The 17,204-nt window shown below is 42.2% G+C and overlaps 3 protein-coding genes across 3 annotated transcripts; 2 read left to right on the top strand and 1 right to left on the bottom strand.

The window, feature by feature from the left end:
- Positions 1-427: 427 nt before the first annotated feature.
- Positions 428-4,163, bottom strand: EAH_00010130 (non-muscle myosin heavy chain, putative; the record flags this gene model as incomplete). Its single annotated transcript, XM_013395197.1, has 9 exons — positions 428-535; positions 895-1,194; positions 1,604-1,700; positions 2,014-2,129; positions 2,281-2,437; positions 2,762-2,864; positions 3,025-3,097; positions 3,308-3,383; positions 3,613-4,163. The coding sequence occupies 9 exons, from the start codon at positions 4,161-4,163 to the stop codon at positions 428-430; spliced, it is 1,581 nt and encodes a 526-aa protein (XP_013250651.1).
- Positions 4,164-8,113: 3,950 nt separating this feature from the next.
- EAH_00010140 (Histone acetyltransferase GCN5 , related) lies at positions 8,114-12,306 on the top strand (the record flags this gene model as incomplete). Its single annotated transcript, XM_013395198.1, has 8 exons — positions 8,114-9,158; positions 9,335-9,549; positions 9,743-9,817; positions 10,316-10,445; positions 10,828-10,903; positions 11,109-11,274; positions 11,605-11,964; positions 12,295-12,306. 8 exons carry the CDS (start codon positions 8,114-8,116, stop codon positions 12,304-12,306), a joined length of 2,079 nt encoding a protein of 692 aa, XP_013250652.1.
- Positions 12,307-15,463: 3,157 nt separating this feature from the next.
- EAH_00010150 (hypothetical protein, conserved) lies at positions 15,464-16,918 on the top strand (the record flags this gene model as incomplete). The annotated part of the gene is made up of 3 exons (XM_013395199.1): positions 15,464-15,570; positions 15,862-16,021; positions 16,676-16,918. 3 exons carry the CDS (start codon positions 15,464-15,466, stop codon positions 16,916-16,918), a joined length of 510 nt encoding a protein of 169 aa, XP_013250653.1.
- Between the last annotated feature and the right edge of the window lie 286 nt (positions 16,919-17,204).

Consider the following 17,204-nt stretch of genomic DNA (forward strand, 5'->3'; position numbering starts at 1 on the left):
GAGCAATAAAAACTATTCAGACGGTTTTCGTACCGGTCTGGACCGGCTTGCAGCACCGCTGACAAATCTTAGAGGGCCATTATTAATAGAAATAATAATCACATATTCAAATTTGCTTGAAACCACCTCGGGTGAGCACATGAATCCTGAAACGGGAAGCAGCCACCAAACCGCCGCTGCTGCGGCGACGCTCCAAGTTCTGAGGGGTCTCATGGTCGTAGCTGAAGGCTCTTACTACTGCTACAGTGCTTCTTTTTCAAGCAGCTAGCACTTCCCCAGCGTGGGAGAGCAAATTGATTCGTCGTCGCGAGCTTGTTGTCTGGTGTACGTACAGATTCCCTTCTGCATTCCCTGAAACCGACTGAATGCGTACGTACTAAGCTAGAGCATTTCAAAGGCACATCTTTCCCTAAGAATCCCGTTTTGCTCACTGCGACCCAGCTTTCTCAGAACGCGTAAATAATATACCAACCGCGCAGTTGTTTGCAGCGACGTTCGGCTTTTCCTCTTTGGGAGTGTCTGTATGGCCCTCGTACTAACAACATTCACATTCGTATCTCCATCGTTTAGTATCTTTATCTTTCTTGCACGAGTGCCAAAAAAAGAATTAAAGCCAAGCGTTTTCTGCAGTCGGACGCCCGCAGCGCCTACAGAGGGAGCTAGCGAAGGCTGTGTCGTTACAAGCAACTGCGAACAAGTTTGTTAGTTCGTCTGAATTGCTTGCGCTGAGGAGCGCGGAGGGATAAGGGCTAAATAGCGCGGCGCAGTACTGGGCGTTGTAAATGATGAGCTCAGCGTCTGCATATCCACAGAAAAGACCCGAATTTGTCTGTTTGCTTATAACCTGATAATTTTGGGTGTTGCAAAAGGGTATGATATGAGCTTCAAACTCACCTTGATGAGAATCGCGGCGATGTACTCAACTACTTTATCGCCTGCAGCTTCGACGCTCCCATCAGTTGTCTGTCTCCCTCTCGTTTGCTCTCGCGTCTGCTGCTGCTGCTGGGGCATGTGCTTCTTCGCTGAGAGTTTCTGCAAAAGTTCGCCGATTCCACTCTCAAGCAGACGACGGACGCGGTCGTTGGGGGGCTGTACATGCACTGAGAAGAAGCGAGACAAACGACTGCTGCCTTGTGCAAAAGACAGATCGAGGCCTTCTATAGATATCTCGTAATCAATAGGAGAACCCTCAGGCTGCAAGCATTGCGAAAAGCAAAACAGAAAAGAAAGCAAACATCGACGCGTGAAGCCGCTTCGACACAATGATTTCTATTCTAATCACAGTAGCTGTATTTAATGAATTAAATCCATTAACACCATCATTACGTTTAATTCTTCCTCCTTCAATTTTACCTGTAACTACAGTATCACGTCCTATAGTTGAAAAAATATCTTTACTAAAGGTCTACTTTCTAATCAACCAAATTATATATTACTTAATGCCATAAATACAAAAATATATCTATATCTACACATATTGGAATATTCTTATATAATCTTATTAATGAACAACTCCATGAAGGCAGCAATACGACAATCTGCATACGTACACCTAATGATCAAGCTGAATTCAAAAAGGTGCAACCTAAATAACTTGTCGTACTCTGTACTGAAGAGTGATGTATTTGGCGGCTCTTTCAACAATAAAGAGGGGAGAAAATGCAGCGAGGCTCCTCAACTCCCTGTCAAGCGTCTCTCGCCTGCGGAAACAGATAAAAGCAAAAAGCAGCAGCAGCAGCAACAAACAAACAACAAATAACAAAAAAACAACAAACAGCAAACGCCAGGCAACAAGCAACAAACAACAAACAACCAACAGCAAACAACAAACAAGGAACAAACAAGCAAGCAAGCAAACAAACAAACAAACAGCCTTCTTTCCCTGAAACTGTTTCAGTTATTCCTTCCCGTGTTTGTGATGTTGTGTGTACTCTGCTGCCTCTGCTGCGACCCCTTTAACTTTTACTCCTGATTAAGCCCATCGCTTCTACTGCTGCTGATATTGCAGCTTACTTGGTCTCAAGCAGCCTCATTCTTTCTTGCGCTGGTATCTTCTCCAACTCTTCTCGCGTCAAGTCGAGTCGCGCTTGCCGGAATTCCTCTTTGGTTTTTTCCAGGCAAAATTTGACCTGATATTTGAAGATAAGAAGCGCAAAACTGAATAATCAGCATAATGAGCCCAAGTTTCGAATAAAAAGCTGCCTTATTAATACGCCGAGGAGAGAAACAAACAGAAAAAGCCAGAAAGTACGGCCAAGCGTGACGAGAAGAGGCGCTTACAGATTCCCTCTCTTTCAATTTCAAGTTGATTCTTTGCTTCACTTCTTCTGCTTTTTCCGTCGTTTGCTCCTGCTGCTGCTGCAACTCCTCAAGAGAGTTCTGCAGATGCTTCAAATAAGGAATTATTTCGCTGCCGTGGGTCAGCCAAACGGCGGCGCTGTTGACAACAACGCAAAGAAAGAATAAACGAAAATAGAGGATCACCGACAGTACCAATAAACAGCACAACTGACAACAGCCAGCCAGCAGCAGACAACCAAAAAGGACAATACACAGCAAACAACAGCGAGCAACATACACTAACCAAGCCAAGGAGAAGAACAACAACAGGCCCTCAAGATAGCTCAGGCTGAGTGGGGGCAGCAGTTCCTGTACGCCACTATGCGCAATCTGTCAAGCGCTGCGCTATATACCCCCTTCCAGTTGCATGTGTAAGCATTAATTATTTATTATATATATCTCCTTCACTGTCTCTACTCACCTGTTCTCTAAATTGTGGATTCGGCTGGCCAGAACAGATATAAACCTCCTAACGCCACTCAGCACTCCCACCAAAGAAGACGCTAGAGGCTCAGCGCACAGGTCTGTATCGCAGCAAATACAGCGCAGAAGACGCAAAAGAAATACAAACAGACACACAAAATCAGATGCAAATCAAACGCAGCACATCTCAACCCTAAACCCTAAGACCTAAACCAACGCAAAAGCAACGGAAACAACAGCATTTGTTGCAGCTTTCTTTACCAGCTGTCGAGTCAAGTCTAAACAGCTTCATCGCCTTCAACGTCGCCTCTCCCCTTGGGCCTCCATCATCTGCCTGAGAATCGAAGGAGACAACACCAAAAGTACGCGCTCAAGCAATAAATAAATGCCCCAAGCATTGCAAGCAGCTGCTGCTATAAGGTTTAAATAAGCACTAGAGCAGCTGCTAAGATTTATCTCTGCGAAGAGAGTATGAGCTGTTCAAGCACATGAAAGCGTGTTGGCTTGCTGTTCAAACCCAAGTCCTTTGCTCTTTCGGCCTCACCTCTTTTTCAGTGTCTTTCAGAAGCGGATTTGACTTTATTAAGGAGAGCGCAAACAACAGCAACCGACGGAGCTCCCTGCAATGGCAGCAGTAATAACTAAATGTTAATACTATTTATTGTACACTGTATACTTATATTCTTTATTCAATGGTAAATAATCACAAACATTATGGCTGGTCTTGTGCGATGAAATAGATGCAGACAATGTTGCCGTCGTAGTATGAATACATTGGCGGCCTGAAGGGACGAGTAAACTGCATATATTATGTTATATACATTATATTTATGAAGAGTTTGCGCTCACTGGATTTGCAGAAGGCAATCGTCGATTTCATCTTTAAGTAAATGTTGATGCTCAATAAGTTTGCTCTCTCCTTTTCCCTCTTCACTGCCACCGGAGGCATCCCTCGCTTCATCTCCCTTTACAGCGCTGCTCGCATTCGTGGAAGGGAGAGCAGCTGCAGTAGCCAGCTGCTGGCCTGTCGATTCTATGCGCTGAAGAAGCTGCCGAAGAAGAGCAGCTGCATCTCTGCAGAAGTCCAAACCTTCGCTCAGAGACAAATCCCAAGGAGTGGACGAAGAACTCGATGAGCTTGCTGCTGCTGCTGCTGCCACTGCAGTTTGTGCTGCTGCTTCTGCTGCTGGTTGTTCTGCAGATGCGTGGCTAACGACACCCGTTCTTTCCCCATTCTCCTCATGGGTTTGGTGATGATGCGCCTTTCTTGGAGTTGTCCCGGTACTCGATGAAGCAGATGGAAGAATGCGCGAGAGTGGCCTCTTTTGTCTCAATCTGCTCTGAGGGCTTCTACCAACTTCTTCTAATTCTGTTCTGCTTGGAAGCTCAGGCGCCTCCATTGCGAAGAGGAGGGAAAGCTGTCGAGCGTAGGGAAAATCAAACAAGCAACACAGAGATAACCAGCAAGAGGGCAGTTGACTACTGCTGAAGTGTACCGATTGAAACCAAAAAAGACTTCAAATAAACAAAAGATGCTCGAATTCCCGCGGTTTGTTTGTATTAAGACAAACAACCAACTACGTAATGCGTTTGAGACGGTAGACCCGTAGTAGTAGAGGTGTAAGGAGAAATAAACGCATGTCTGTACGCATGAAATACTGAATGCGTCATGTTTAATTCTTAATATTTCCACTTTAAGTAAGTTTTACAGTGTAAAAGATTTCAAACCAAACACATGTACGCATGCAGACTCTTCATCATAACCCCAGCAGACACATTACTCAAGGGCTTAGCAAATTGGTGATCTCCTGTAGAGAGTTGAGAGTCTCTGCTCGTTTTTGTGTTTTACTTTTTCAATTAGAATAAATAAGTTTGTTCTCCGAGAGAGGAGCAACCCAAAAAAAGAGGGAGTGGATGACTCGTAAATCCTAAAAAAAAGGGGTGGGGTTGGATTGGTGTTGAACTGGGGCGATATTGAAGTGGATACGGGAAAGGAAATGTTTTCGCCTAATGTGTTAGGAAAATATGAATTAATGTATTTGTTTTGTTGTCATTTCCCATGTAGTGGCGTACAGGTGCACTGCCCAGTCCCCCTTGTGAAGGCTATCTGGGTTTTGTTCGATTGTTCTACCACCGATATTTAGCACTTCACTCCATTATTGTTTTCTTTCCTGAGTTCTCGATTCAGTGTCACTGCGTTATTCTCCTTCATTCATCTTCCTTTGTCTAAGACGGCTCGGACTACGTGGGTATTTGGTGTAGTGTTTGCAGTATTTCGCACGTAGGTGTGTTGGAAGATGGCAGATTTACTTGCACTTGCGTGCAGGCTCTATAGTAAGGGCAAAGTAAATGATGAAGTGTGTAATATATATATATATACCCTTGGGACCCTGCGCCCAGGCTGTATGAATACTGGCGGGGGAATGAGCTGTATTTTGAGAACTCTTAATTACGCCGACACGACCGCAGTTCGCGACGGTCCTCGGTGAAGACCAAAGAGTTTTGTTACGTTTGGTAGTACAGCATCTCCCATCGGGGCATGCGAGAGCATCGAACAACACCTCAGCAGCTGGGCTACCTGGTGTATAGCGTTGATAGGTGTGAGGCCGTTTTGAAAGTAGAGAAGAGGAAGGATATTTTGACATCCTTTCTAGAATTTGGGGGGACGAACTAACGGCTGAGTACGTAATCAGATTGGCGATACCACAGTATCAGCATATTATGCACCTGAAATTGCTTTTTGAGGGAAAACAGCTTTAAAGACATTCAGATGTGGCAGGTGCTGAGATGGGGGGCAGTGGAGGAATATCTTATTTCTCTGAAAGTATAGTTTCATCTTCTCAATGAACTTGAACTGCACCAGTTGCTATTGACATCCTGTTTATTAGAAGGCCGGGCTTGACAATGGTGGTTATATCTCTGAAGGTGCTGTTGCGTAGCCCTCCCGAATTAAGGAAGCTTCATGACGTGCGCTGCGATGTAGGTTGAGCTTCAGGTAGGCATGAGAATAGGCAATGAAAGAGTTAAGAGAATTTAGACAAGATAAGCTATCGATTGAATTCTACATTGGAGCCCTTACGACAATGCCATTATTTTTCTACTTTTCGGGGCTTTGCCCCTCCCTCTTTTTGTTGATCAGACCCATATTTTACGCACACGCAGATATCGCGCACCGGAGAAGGTTCACAGCACTTTTTGAATGTTGCGATCTCAACATTAAAAGGCGACGCCCAAACCGAAGTAAAGCCAAAGGGCTCTGCTATTAACCGTAGCAGGCCCCGGGTTGCCTGAAGGCCATGCGGCCAACGCGTACAGCATCAGCTGCAACAGCTGCACCACCAAAACCACCATCATCTCCATCAACATCAGAAAGCCATACAACTGACAAGCAAGAGCCGGTTCTCACGGAAGACACAGCGGAGGAAGATACTTCTTCCGCAGCTCTGAATACACCTTAGCAGCAAGAGATGCAGCAGAATAAACGAATAGAAATGGCATCATATACATCGTGTAGTGCAGGACCCACTGGGCATGCTAAGAAGCTGCAACTTTTGCTGTATCAGGAACAACAGGAGGAGGTGCTGCATCCACAGCCGGGGTAGACCTTCGCACTTCTGTAACAACAGGTGCCCCAGTTTGTTGCGTAGGGCAGCGATATTGTTGAGGGTTATCCTGTAGCTGACCAACCGAAACACTCGCAGGACGCTTAGACGCATCAACAAATAGAAGTAGCAGCAGTGCATGCCGCTGGCTTCCTTCGTATCTTTGAAGGGAGTTCTGGCCCAACTGGAGCCCTCCTCTTTTTCCATACCTCCGCCATACCTCGTCTGGCGGCGAGGCATACGAGAGCATATGTTGCTTGGAGGAAAGCGGGGCAGAGAAGAATCATTATCTGTCTAAAGTTAGTATACATTTCTAGTTTCGTACAGTCTGGCTACCTACATAATGAAGGTCGAGTTGGTGTATACCAGCTGCCTACTGAGTTATTGCATAAACCAAAGGGGGTTTAGACATGCACGCATATGATGGGGTTTCCTTGCAAGAAGAGTTGAAGTAAAATGCGTTATTATGCATGAGCGGCCATCCGCGCTCACCAGCGGCGCCAGACCCTCTGGTAGATCTGCGGAGGATACCAAATAATTGGGGGGAAGCCACCCTCCTTTTAGGAAATATTTCTTTGCGTTTGTTTGCTCGACTACAGCTCCCGGCGGTCCTCGAGTAGCATCGATGAGAATAGTCACACCGCGTCTTCTACTTTTAGAGGGCGATCGACAGAAGAAATATAAATTGTAGGTACAGCTAATTCAAATACAAAAGTGCAGAGAAGGCAGATAATGCACAGGATTGACAACTTGTCAGGGGCGGTGTTAATTCGGGTGTTTGTCTGTATGAAGCCGTCGTCATAGCTGTGCAATTATTAATCTGAAGGACAGCAACAACAGAATTTGTCTATAGACCCCCAGAACCCCGTATATAAAGTTTGTTGTGGGTTTATAATTGTTTAATTGAGTTATAGACGTCTGATGCCTCTGCACCTTTACTAAAACAACAGAAAGTTGAATGAAAATTTGAATGGTAGAAACTCGTTGCAGGGTACGATGAGGGGGGCCCCCAACATAGTCTCACCAACATGGTGCAAGGCTTGAATTGTTTGTTTCTCTTTGTTTTATTATTTATATTGTTGTTTAGTATTCATTATTTTCATTAGATATTCATACTGCGTAGAGAGAGGCGAGGCAGATCTGCTGCAGCCTTACTCAGGGGTTGCCGATGCTTCTCTAGCCATACTTACAGGCCTTCTTCTTTTTCTGTCGTTTACTAGATCTAATTCCCATATTCAATCAATTTATGCAGCGTACTTATATCTTTCACCAACTCCTTGCTCTAGGGCAGCACCAATGATAAGAAATATCTTCTAGGAAGAGGAGGAGAGCGGAACCAGCAGCAACGGCGTAAACAGCCCCCTTGACAGCAATCATAAACACCTTCTACTTTAAACATAAATAAAAACAGACATAAACATATTCTTTAAGACGTTCTACTTCGAGCAGCCAGCAACACCTTCTCAGCGGACTCTGTTGTCTTCTGCCTCCCCAGTGGGTCGTACAACTTCAGTGAAGCAACGCAGCTGCTGCTGCTGCTACCACGCAGCAGCAGCAGCAGCAACAGCAGCAGCAGCAACAGCAGCAGCAGCAACAGCAGCAGCAGCAACAGCAGCAGCAGCAATAGCAACAACGGCGGAGACTAGGGAACTTCTGGAAGTAGTAGGATCTGCTGGCCATGAGTGAAGTAGAGGCGAGTTAATACAGCTCAGCACTATGAGAGTAAACAGCAGCGCCCCCTGCAAACAATGAATAGCCGGTTGCAGCAGCAGCAGCAGCAGCCGGAGCAGCAGCGTGAGCAGCTGACTGTAGAGGGCTCTAAAGATGACTCTGTAAGTGCAAGATCGCCTTCAGCTGCACCAGCAGCTGCAGCAGCAGCAGCAGCAACAGCAGCAACACTTGGGGAAGCTGATGCTCCCAACGACGCCAATTGGAGCCCCACTAGCCCCTCACTGGAGACAGTGCTGCGCCCTGCACCTCCTTTCTCTCCTTCTCCCCCCTACCCGCTGCTGCCTCCCTTCAGTGCTGATGCATTTTCTGTTTCTTCTTCCGTTTCATCGCTATGGGCTGAGGCTAGCGAGAGGCCATCAGTCCTGGAGCTGCTGCTGCAGCTGCTGCAGCAAATCAGCAACGATAAAAGGAGCGAATTGTACAAATTCTTAGTCAGACAATCCATTATCCCTTCACAAGAAGCAGACCAACCTGCTGATGCAGCAGCAGCAGCAGCTGCTGCTGTTGCTGCTGCTGATGCGGCAAGCAACAGCACCATCAGTCGAGAGGAATGGGCAGCAAGGGCTGCAGCAGCAAAGGCCGCTGCTGCCACTCCTGGGGTGTATGTACACCCTCCTGATGAGGCGCTTCTACCGGAAGCGATTGATGTGTGCCAGACATCATCAGAACAGCAAGAGCTGCAGCAGGTGCTGCAGCAAATGGCTCTTGCTGCTGCTGCCGCATTCGAGGTCTTGGATATGCAGCCACCTGCTGCATCAACTACAGCGGCTGCAACCACTCAAGAGACGACAGCAGTAGCTCCAGAGGGCCGGAAGCAGCATGATGCTGCATCCGCAGACGCCTCACAAAGCACCCGATTTGGAAGGGTTTATGATGACTCCATTAGCAACAGCAGCAGCCGCAGCAGCAGCAGCAGCAGCAGCTGTGACGAGGATAGGGGAGGGAACAGTGATAAAAATAGCGTCTATAGGAGGGCAGCAGCTGCTGGATTTCCCCCGTTTCGCTCATATGCGGAGGTGTACAGACAGTGGAAACTGTTTCAGCAACAGCTGTTCCCTGCAGGTACTGACATATCGCATTTTCTGTTATTCTTGTGCTCGCCATTACCTGCATTATTTTTTCTTGATCTCATTAGAGTGAATACGGCTTGTGAATATATATAGATTTGTCTGTGTTTGCTTCACGCTGTAACTTTCTTGCAGAAGCATTATTATTTATATTTGCTGTTGTTTGCACAGGCTTCTCTCATTCACTTTTCTTCGGCAGATCGTACATATTCCATTTGCTGCAGCAGCAGCTCCCAGCTCTAATTCCTCTGCTGCGGTCAGCGGGAGGGGCAGCGCTAAGCGACAGATATTTCTTTGAGGGTTTGTGTGCTCTAATTGGAATGAAAGAGGGGTTGTTTGATGCAATTTATAAGAGATTTACCTCTATGAAGTCAGTTTACCCGGAGGTGAGTGAGCTGAAGAGAGAGCCAGAGGAAACGCAAACTCTTCATTTCTTTTTATTATTCTGAACTCCTTATCTCGCTGTTCCCCTTGGTATCTGCTTTTTCAACTGTTTGTTCCTGTAACTGTTTAATACTATTTTTCTAATATTGCCTCCTTAATTGTCGTACTTCTTTCTTCTTTTTTTGCTTCCTTCAGTCTGTTCTGCCCTCTGAAACCGGCTTGGGTTTTCTGCAAAGAGATGCGGGAGGTGCCTTAGAAGAGGAAATGGGGGTGATTCATTTTTGCTGTTGTACAAACGATAGAAGGCCTTCGTCTTTAACGAAATTAATTTCTGCAAAGAATATATTTTCTCGTCAACTCCCCAAGATGCCGAGGGATTATATTGCTCGATTAGTCTTAGATCGAAGTCATTTCACGTTTTGTCTTTGCAAAAAAGATCGCGTTGTTGGCGGGGTTTGTTTCAGGCCCTACTTTCAACAGGTGACAGACGCGCAATAACTCTGAAGAAAAAACTCTCTTTTCCTCAAACCTAGCAATCTATATATATATATAGACACTATATTTTAAAAGGTGTATTTATGTGAATGCACTTTATATAATTCTAATTCAAATACTCGTCCTGGCTTGGGCGTGATTATTACATTCACAGATGAACGAAGTATATGCATCACTGTCCAGCCATATATGGTACCTGATATATTTTAAGAAAAGGAAAGTAAGAGAAGGAAAAGTTTGTGTGAATTCATTGATTTCTGCTTTTGCATGCAGCGGTTTGCTGAAATAGCATTTCTGGCGGTTACGTCTACCGAACAAGTAAAGGGATATGGAACGAGATTGATGAGTCATTTGAAGGAATTTGTCAAGAAAAGTGGAATAGAATATTTCCTTACGTATGCAGGTATGCTGTGAGGCTCAGCTCTATCAGGCTTTCTTTTACTTTCTCTTCACTTCTGTGTGTGCGTTAAGGAACAGTAATATCAACAATAGCTTTGGTTCTTCAAGCTATGTACACGTTGCTTCTCCTCTTTAAAGAGTTTTAGAGGCAGAGAAATCTTCTCAACGATATTTGCTATCTTCTTTCACCCCAACCACTCGAATTTATTATATAATTTATATATATTGTCTATATTATAGATATTATATTTTCCACAGTATATATATCATATATTTTATATATCATATATATTCTATGTATTTTATGTAGTGTATATATTATATATTGTCTATACTTTATAAGAACTTATCTATGATTTCTTGCGGTTGTTTGAACATTTTTGCAGATAACTTTGCCGTTGGGTATTTCAGAAAGCAAGGTTTCACCAGCCGCATTTCTCTCCCTAGAGACCGGTGGTTAGGGTAAGTCAATTCAATTTCGTATGCATGCTGCCCTTTTCATGAGTCTTTTTCTGCTTTCGTCTTTGCACTCTCTCTTCTGTATATCTAAGAAGAGATATCAGACTCTCTGCATGATTTTATGTCTTCACTTGTACGGATTTAGAGTCTCATTTGAACGTTTATATTCACTTCTTCTCTCGTCTTTATTCTTGTCTTTTCACAACAGATACATTAAAGACTATGACGGCGGCACTCTTATGGAATGCCGCATCAGCAGTAAGGTGAATTACCTGAAATTGTCGGCTTTGCTGGACAAACAAAGAAAAGCAGCGGAAGCATGCATTGAAGAAAGCACAACCAAAGTATTGATGCCAGGGCTAGATGTATGGAAGGTGAGGAACAAAGGGAAGCAATTTGTTGCTTTCTCTCGCTTTTATTTCCCCGTGTATCATCTAATTCGAATTACAACATGCCGGTATATCAGCATATATATTTGTTTGCCCTAGTAAACAAACATATAGTAGGCTGCCCTCCCTATATGGAGGGGCATCTTGCACAAGTTTATATGCATTGAAATTTTAAGTAAATACGCACGTTTTTGCAAAGAAGCTGCGTATATTCATTATTCATAGTGGGGGAGTAATGAGTTTCTAGAAGTGGTATATATATTGCATGTTCATTTGTAAAGAGAAGGAGATTTATGTTTTTTATTTGCATCTCAGAAAGACCCATCTCGCGTGCTGCTTCCTGTTGAAGTTCCTGGCCTTGTTGCTGCGGGTTATCGACAACCGATTGCATCGACAGATGGATTAGCAGCTGCTTCAAAAGGGGGGGAGAACGTTTGTTCTACTTCAGAAAGTGCAGCAGCGGCTGCAGCTGCTGCTGCAGCAAGCAAACTGCAGCAAGAGGAGAAGCAGCGACGTTCATTGAAAAATCAAATAGCCGCTCTCTTAGCATTGTTAGATAGACATCCCTCCTCTTGGCCGTTCAGGCGCCCTGTCTCTGTCTCAGAAGCGCCTGATTACTACGAAGTGGTGAAGTATCCTGTAGATATCAGCAGTATGAGGAGAAAAAACAAAAGTGTAAGTTTCTATTTCTGATTACGTAGCACATCAGCATCGTCTCGAGCTTATTTATTCTCTTTCTTGTCCTTTTGCAATTAAAAAAAAGGCTAGCTTCTCAGTTTTACTAAGCAGCTTGACGCCGTACATCATACATTCATATTCATGCAGTATATAAACATATTTATAGTATATGCAAGCTGCTTCCATAGAAACTCCTGGGTGTATGCTGTGGAGTGGTGGTGTTATGAATATTTAAGTGCATATCTTTTTTGTCTCGAAAACAATTATCATTTTCTTCATGTTAATTAAATAAAAATTGTTTTCGAGTTTAAGTGCTGTTAAACACAGGGAAAATCTTGATATGCGTCTGCTACGGTTCTGTAGACAAGATGAATTTTCCTGTATTTTCTCTTATATTATTCTCATTCATACTATATATATAATATATAATATATAATATATATATGTTGTGAGTGCAGGGAGGCTATAGAACAAAGCAGGAGCTGGGTTCGGATATGATGCGAATGTTTGAAAATTGTCGTCTTTACAACAACAGCAACACAATATATTATAAATATGCAGATGAATTGCAGCAATTCATTTGGCCAAAGTACGAGGCTCTCCCAGGCCCCTAATATATATATATATATATATATATATTGTTTGAGATGTTGTTGATCTCTTTAAGAGGTGTTTTAGGAGTGTATCTTCACTAAAGTAATATATTAAATCAAAGTGGAGTTCATTGAGGGGCTTCATACAGTATACGGAAGGAAGAGCAGCTGATATTCACAGCTTTTTCTCTCTTTCTCCCTTTGCATGTTTGAAAGTCTTAGCTTCGTTCGAACTAAGCAGTGAAGGCTTAGAAGACGGGTGAAAGTTTTGAACAAGTTTGCTCTTATCAAGGAAACACTTGCATCGTGTCAATACTCTTTTAGTTATTTATTTAATGAAGGGAAGCAATACAAATTAAAATTAGAATACTCTCCCTTTGTTTGTTTCTGTAGCTTTCTCTACTGCATGCGCACTCAGCAGCATAGACAACAATAATAATCATTCAATTAAAACAATTATTTTTGCAGAAACAATTCATAAATTGTTTCTTTAAAACACCTTCGCCATTCTGAGAGTTTCCTCTCCCTCACCCTTGCTTTATTCGCCTCGTCTGCATGCAGCTTTCTTCTTTAAGCACAGATTTAACAAAAGTATTATACTGGTAGGATCTGCTTCTCCTGCTACTATCATTGCTGCTGCTGCTGCTACTAGCAGCAGCAGGTAGCAACAACAGAAGAGGCAGCAGCGACAGCAGCAGCAACAGCTAAGACTGCTGCTCCGGCCTCTAAACCCTAAACCCTAACCACTAGCAGCTTCTTAACTCTCTCTGCTATTCTCATTTAAGAATATAATTGTGCATCAAAGAGCAGCATATTCCTATATATATTTATATAATATATATATATATATATGTAGAAACTGCAGAGAAAGCTACTTTTTTTGCAAGGGCTTCTACTTCTTCCAGCTCAGCATAAACAATAACTCAGTAATAATAAATGTGTGTATTGCATGCAGAAATGATATTAACAGACTTTTTCCTATTTTTCATAACTTAAGGGTTTATCCAGCGTCTTTTAAGAGAAAGTGTTTCTATGAAGAGTGCCGCGGTGTATCGGTGATATTGACAAACAATAAAGCAGCTGAATAACGCAATAAAAGAAATAATTCTTCAATAACAAATGCATACTTCTTTTACTTTTTCTAGTTTTGTTAAGGGCCTTCAGGTCGGCCCCCAATACCCATCTCGCACCGCGTTCTAAAGCGCTTGCTGACGGTTAAACATTTCTTAGCACTGCAACTCGTTGCTGCTGCTGCTGCTGCTCTTGCTGCTCCTGCTGTTGTTGCTGCTGCTGCTCCTGCTGCTGCTGCCGATGGTCCTGCTGCTCCTGCTGCTATTGATGCTGACTATTGCTGCTGACTATTGTTGCTGCTATTGCTGCTGACTATTGCTGCTGCTGTTGCTTCTGCTATTGCTGCTGCTGTTGCAAGGGCCCCTGAAAAACTGAAAGCATTACCAATCCCCCTTGGGGTGTCTGCACTAAGAAATGCTGTAAAGAGTAGTTAAAGATATATTTTTTGCTCTCAGCAGTGAGAAAGAAGCGAAGAAGAAGAAGAAGCTTTGATTTAAATTCTAAACAAACAGAATAAATATCCTACAAACTTTTCTGCAAACTCAGCGCCTCAGGCCTAGACGAATATTTCATGAAAAAACACTGTCTTCAAATTTATTAGCAATGTACGTGGGGTGTATACCTTTATATTTGTGTATAAATATATAAAGATATATATATGTATGCATATACATATATATATATATAACTGTTTATTTCTTCATCTATTCACCTATAAGGAGGAAGCAGTGGGCGACGTGATAGATAACCTTGTACAAAGCCAGCTATCTAATCTGAGGATAGGGAGAGATATATAATTTAAATTGCAGTCTAATAAAACTTCTTATGCAGACATTTTTTAAAAATATGAATGAAAGCCTCGCCTCTTATCTCCCTAACCCAATATGTTTATAGAAGGCGCTTATAGAAGAAAGCATACTCCAGCAGTACTTCTTTAGAAGTAATACTGCTACTGTCTTTATCTTGAAGAGTACACAAACAAACTCCTTTTTGCTGTCTGTATAGACACAGTAAAGAAGTGTTTTATTATATGTGTTTGCTTGCACGAAGCTGCTTTATATAAAGTTTAGTTAATACTTTCCTATTGACTCCAGAGGAAAGACGCGAAATAAACAAAAAACTCTCCTTGTCTATGTAGAAGTCAAGCTGTATATACAGCAGAAACAAGAAAATATATTGGCGCAACAATTCGTTTGTTTTGTTTTGCTGCAGAAGCAGCAGCAACAGAAGCAGCAGAAGGTAGCGAAGCTTTCAGCTACGCATGCGAGAAGAAAGGAGAGAGATTGTTTAGCTAGATATTGTATCTATCTATAAATGCATGCAAATAAATATATCTTTCTTCCTTCTAGAGTTTATTCATCGGTGTGCAATCGAAGAAAACGAAAAAGACTGGTGGTCACCCAGTGGAAGTTTTTCGTTGTTTTTCGTGAGGAGTTTAGGAGCTGCTGGGGCTGTTTGAACATTTAATTCAAAGCTTTTATATCTTCTCTTTTAAACCTTTTTGTTTTATTTACCTTTACTTCTCTTCTTTTAATTATCTGCTCCTCTCTCCCTTCTCCTCTGCACAACACCGCGCCGTCTTGCGGCCTGCACAGCTTAAGAGGCGATATTCGCATATCTCTTTGGCACTTTTCCCTCAAGTTTATGAATATTTTATTTCTTTTAATTCTTCTTTCACTATTTTACTTCAAATATCAACAGAAGAGCCCAGAAGAAGCATCTACGCATCGCTAGTTGTGCGCGGGCGCGCGTCGCGGTTTCTGCTGCGGTGTATGTACACCTGAAAAGCGAGTTGAATATTTCTGCATTTCTTCTTCTATCTTTAAATCAAAATGTCCATTGTTAGGGCAGACTCACGCCCTATAGAAAATGATGAAGAGGGCGCCTATTTATCCTTCGATACTGCCTCTCAAGGCACGCTGTTTCTTACCTGGAGTAGGTGAGTTTGTTTACCTTTCTTCTTCTTCTTCTTTTGATTGAATTCATTGAAATTTTGTTTCTTTAGCCTTTTTAATTGTACTTATGGCGGTCTTCTAGCACGCCTGAAGTGTTCTTACTCTGTTCCTTTGCTTCCGTCTTACTTCGTGTGTCTGGGTGTGTGTATGTATGCATTACTTTGTTTGTTTATGAGTGTGTATCTCTGTGTATTTCTGGTTCTTGTTTGCATCTACCTTCTCATAGAATGCAACATTTTAATCTTTTCTTTGGGGTGTACGTACACCTGCTGCAGACACAGCGTGCCCAACGCCTTAATGCACTTCACCCCCCGCAAGCCCGTGCCTGCATTTAAATATTCAACAAACCAGGGGAGAACAGAACTTATTAGAAACTGTCAGGGAGATAGTAAAAGATATTTTCAAGGTTGGTGCGCATTCTTAAAGGCAGTGAAGGTGAGGATCGCCTTGATAATGTTTGTTTGTTGTTGTTGCTTTTCCTTTTTGTTTGTTGCGTGTCTGACTGTTTATTTATTTGTTTATTTGTTTATTTGTTTATTCTTCTTTTTTTATTTTTGATGCTTGTTTGTTGTTTCGTTGCTTTCTGCATGTTCTTTGTTTGCTTGTCTGTTGTTCTGTTGTTGGCTGCTAGCTTGTTAGTCTCGTCTTGTTGCCTTTTATTGTTTATTATTATTATTATTATTATTACTGTTATTATTATATATATCTTTATATATTATATATATATTATTTGTATTCATCTCTACATCATAGAGAGAGGATTTTCTTTTTTCTTTGGTTTTACCCCGTATGAGCAGCCGGAGTTGTTTTGTTGTTCTGTTGTTATTTTGTTGTTTCGTTATTTTGTTGTTTGTTTTGTCTTTTCTTTTGTTTTTATATGCCTTCTTTTCTTGTCTCGATATCATAAATGCATGCAAGCCTAGTTGTATGCATGCATGAACACCACATGCATACATTTATTAATGCATGCATTAATATATGCATATCTATGAAACCGAATATATATATATATATGCACGTTTAAATATATATATATATATATATAAACATATATATATGTTTATTATTTATTTGTTTATGTGCATGCAGGCATTTGATGGCGAAGTAACGATGATAGAATCTGCAGGGCCTCTGAAGACGCAGGTGTGGCTGCACAGAGGAGATACAAACGAAGTAATAAAACTAGAAGCAAACACTGCTTATGAATTAAATGCAGTTGACGGGGTTGCTGCTACTCCTCTAGAGAGTGCAGCACTGCAAGCGAAGACACTAACTTCTAATCTATTCAAAGAAAAAGCAGAAAGAGCGGGCGCTTGCATTATGCTCAGCTAATTCTGCTCTGTACATACACATCAAACAAAACACAAAAATATTATTCTTCGTTTTTAGCTCTGCAAATTCATATACTCCATGCACATCAACATGTATGCATGCATGCATATATAATATATATATATATAATATGCTATATATGCATGCATGCATAATCAATGTGGTGAGTATAAATGTAAATATCCAGGAGTTATAATATATCCTTTTGCATGCAAAGGTGCATGCATGCATATTTGCTTGTTGATTTTAGTTTGTTTGTTTGCCTGTTTGTACATTGAAAGAAATA

This window comes from Eimeria acervulina, genomic scaffold (genome assembly GCF_000499425.1).
Source record: "Eimeria acervulina Houghton genomic scaffold, Eah_scaff51, whole genome shotgun sequence".
In the NCBI taxonomy this organism is placed as follows: Eukaryota; Apicomplexa; class Conoidasida; order Eucoccidiorida; family Eimeriidae; genus Eimeria; species Eimeria acervulina.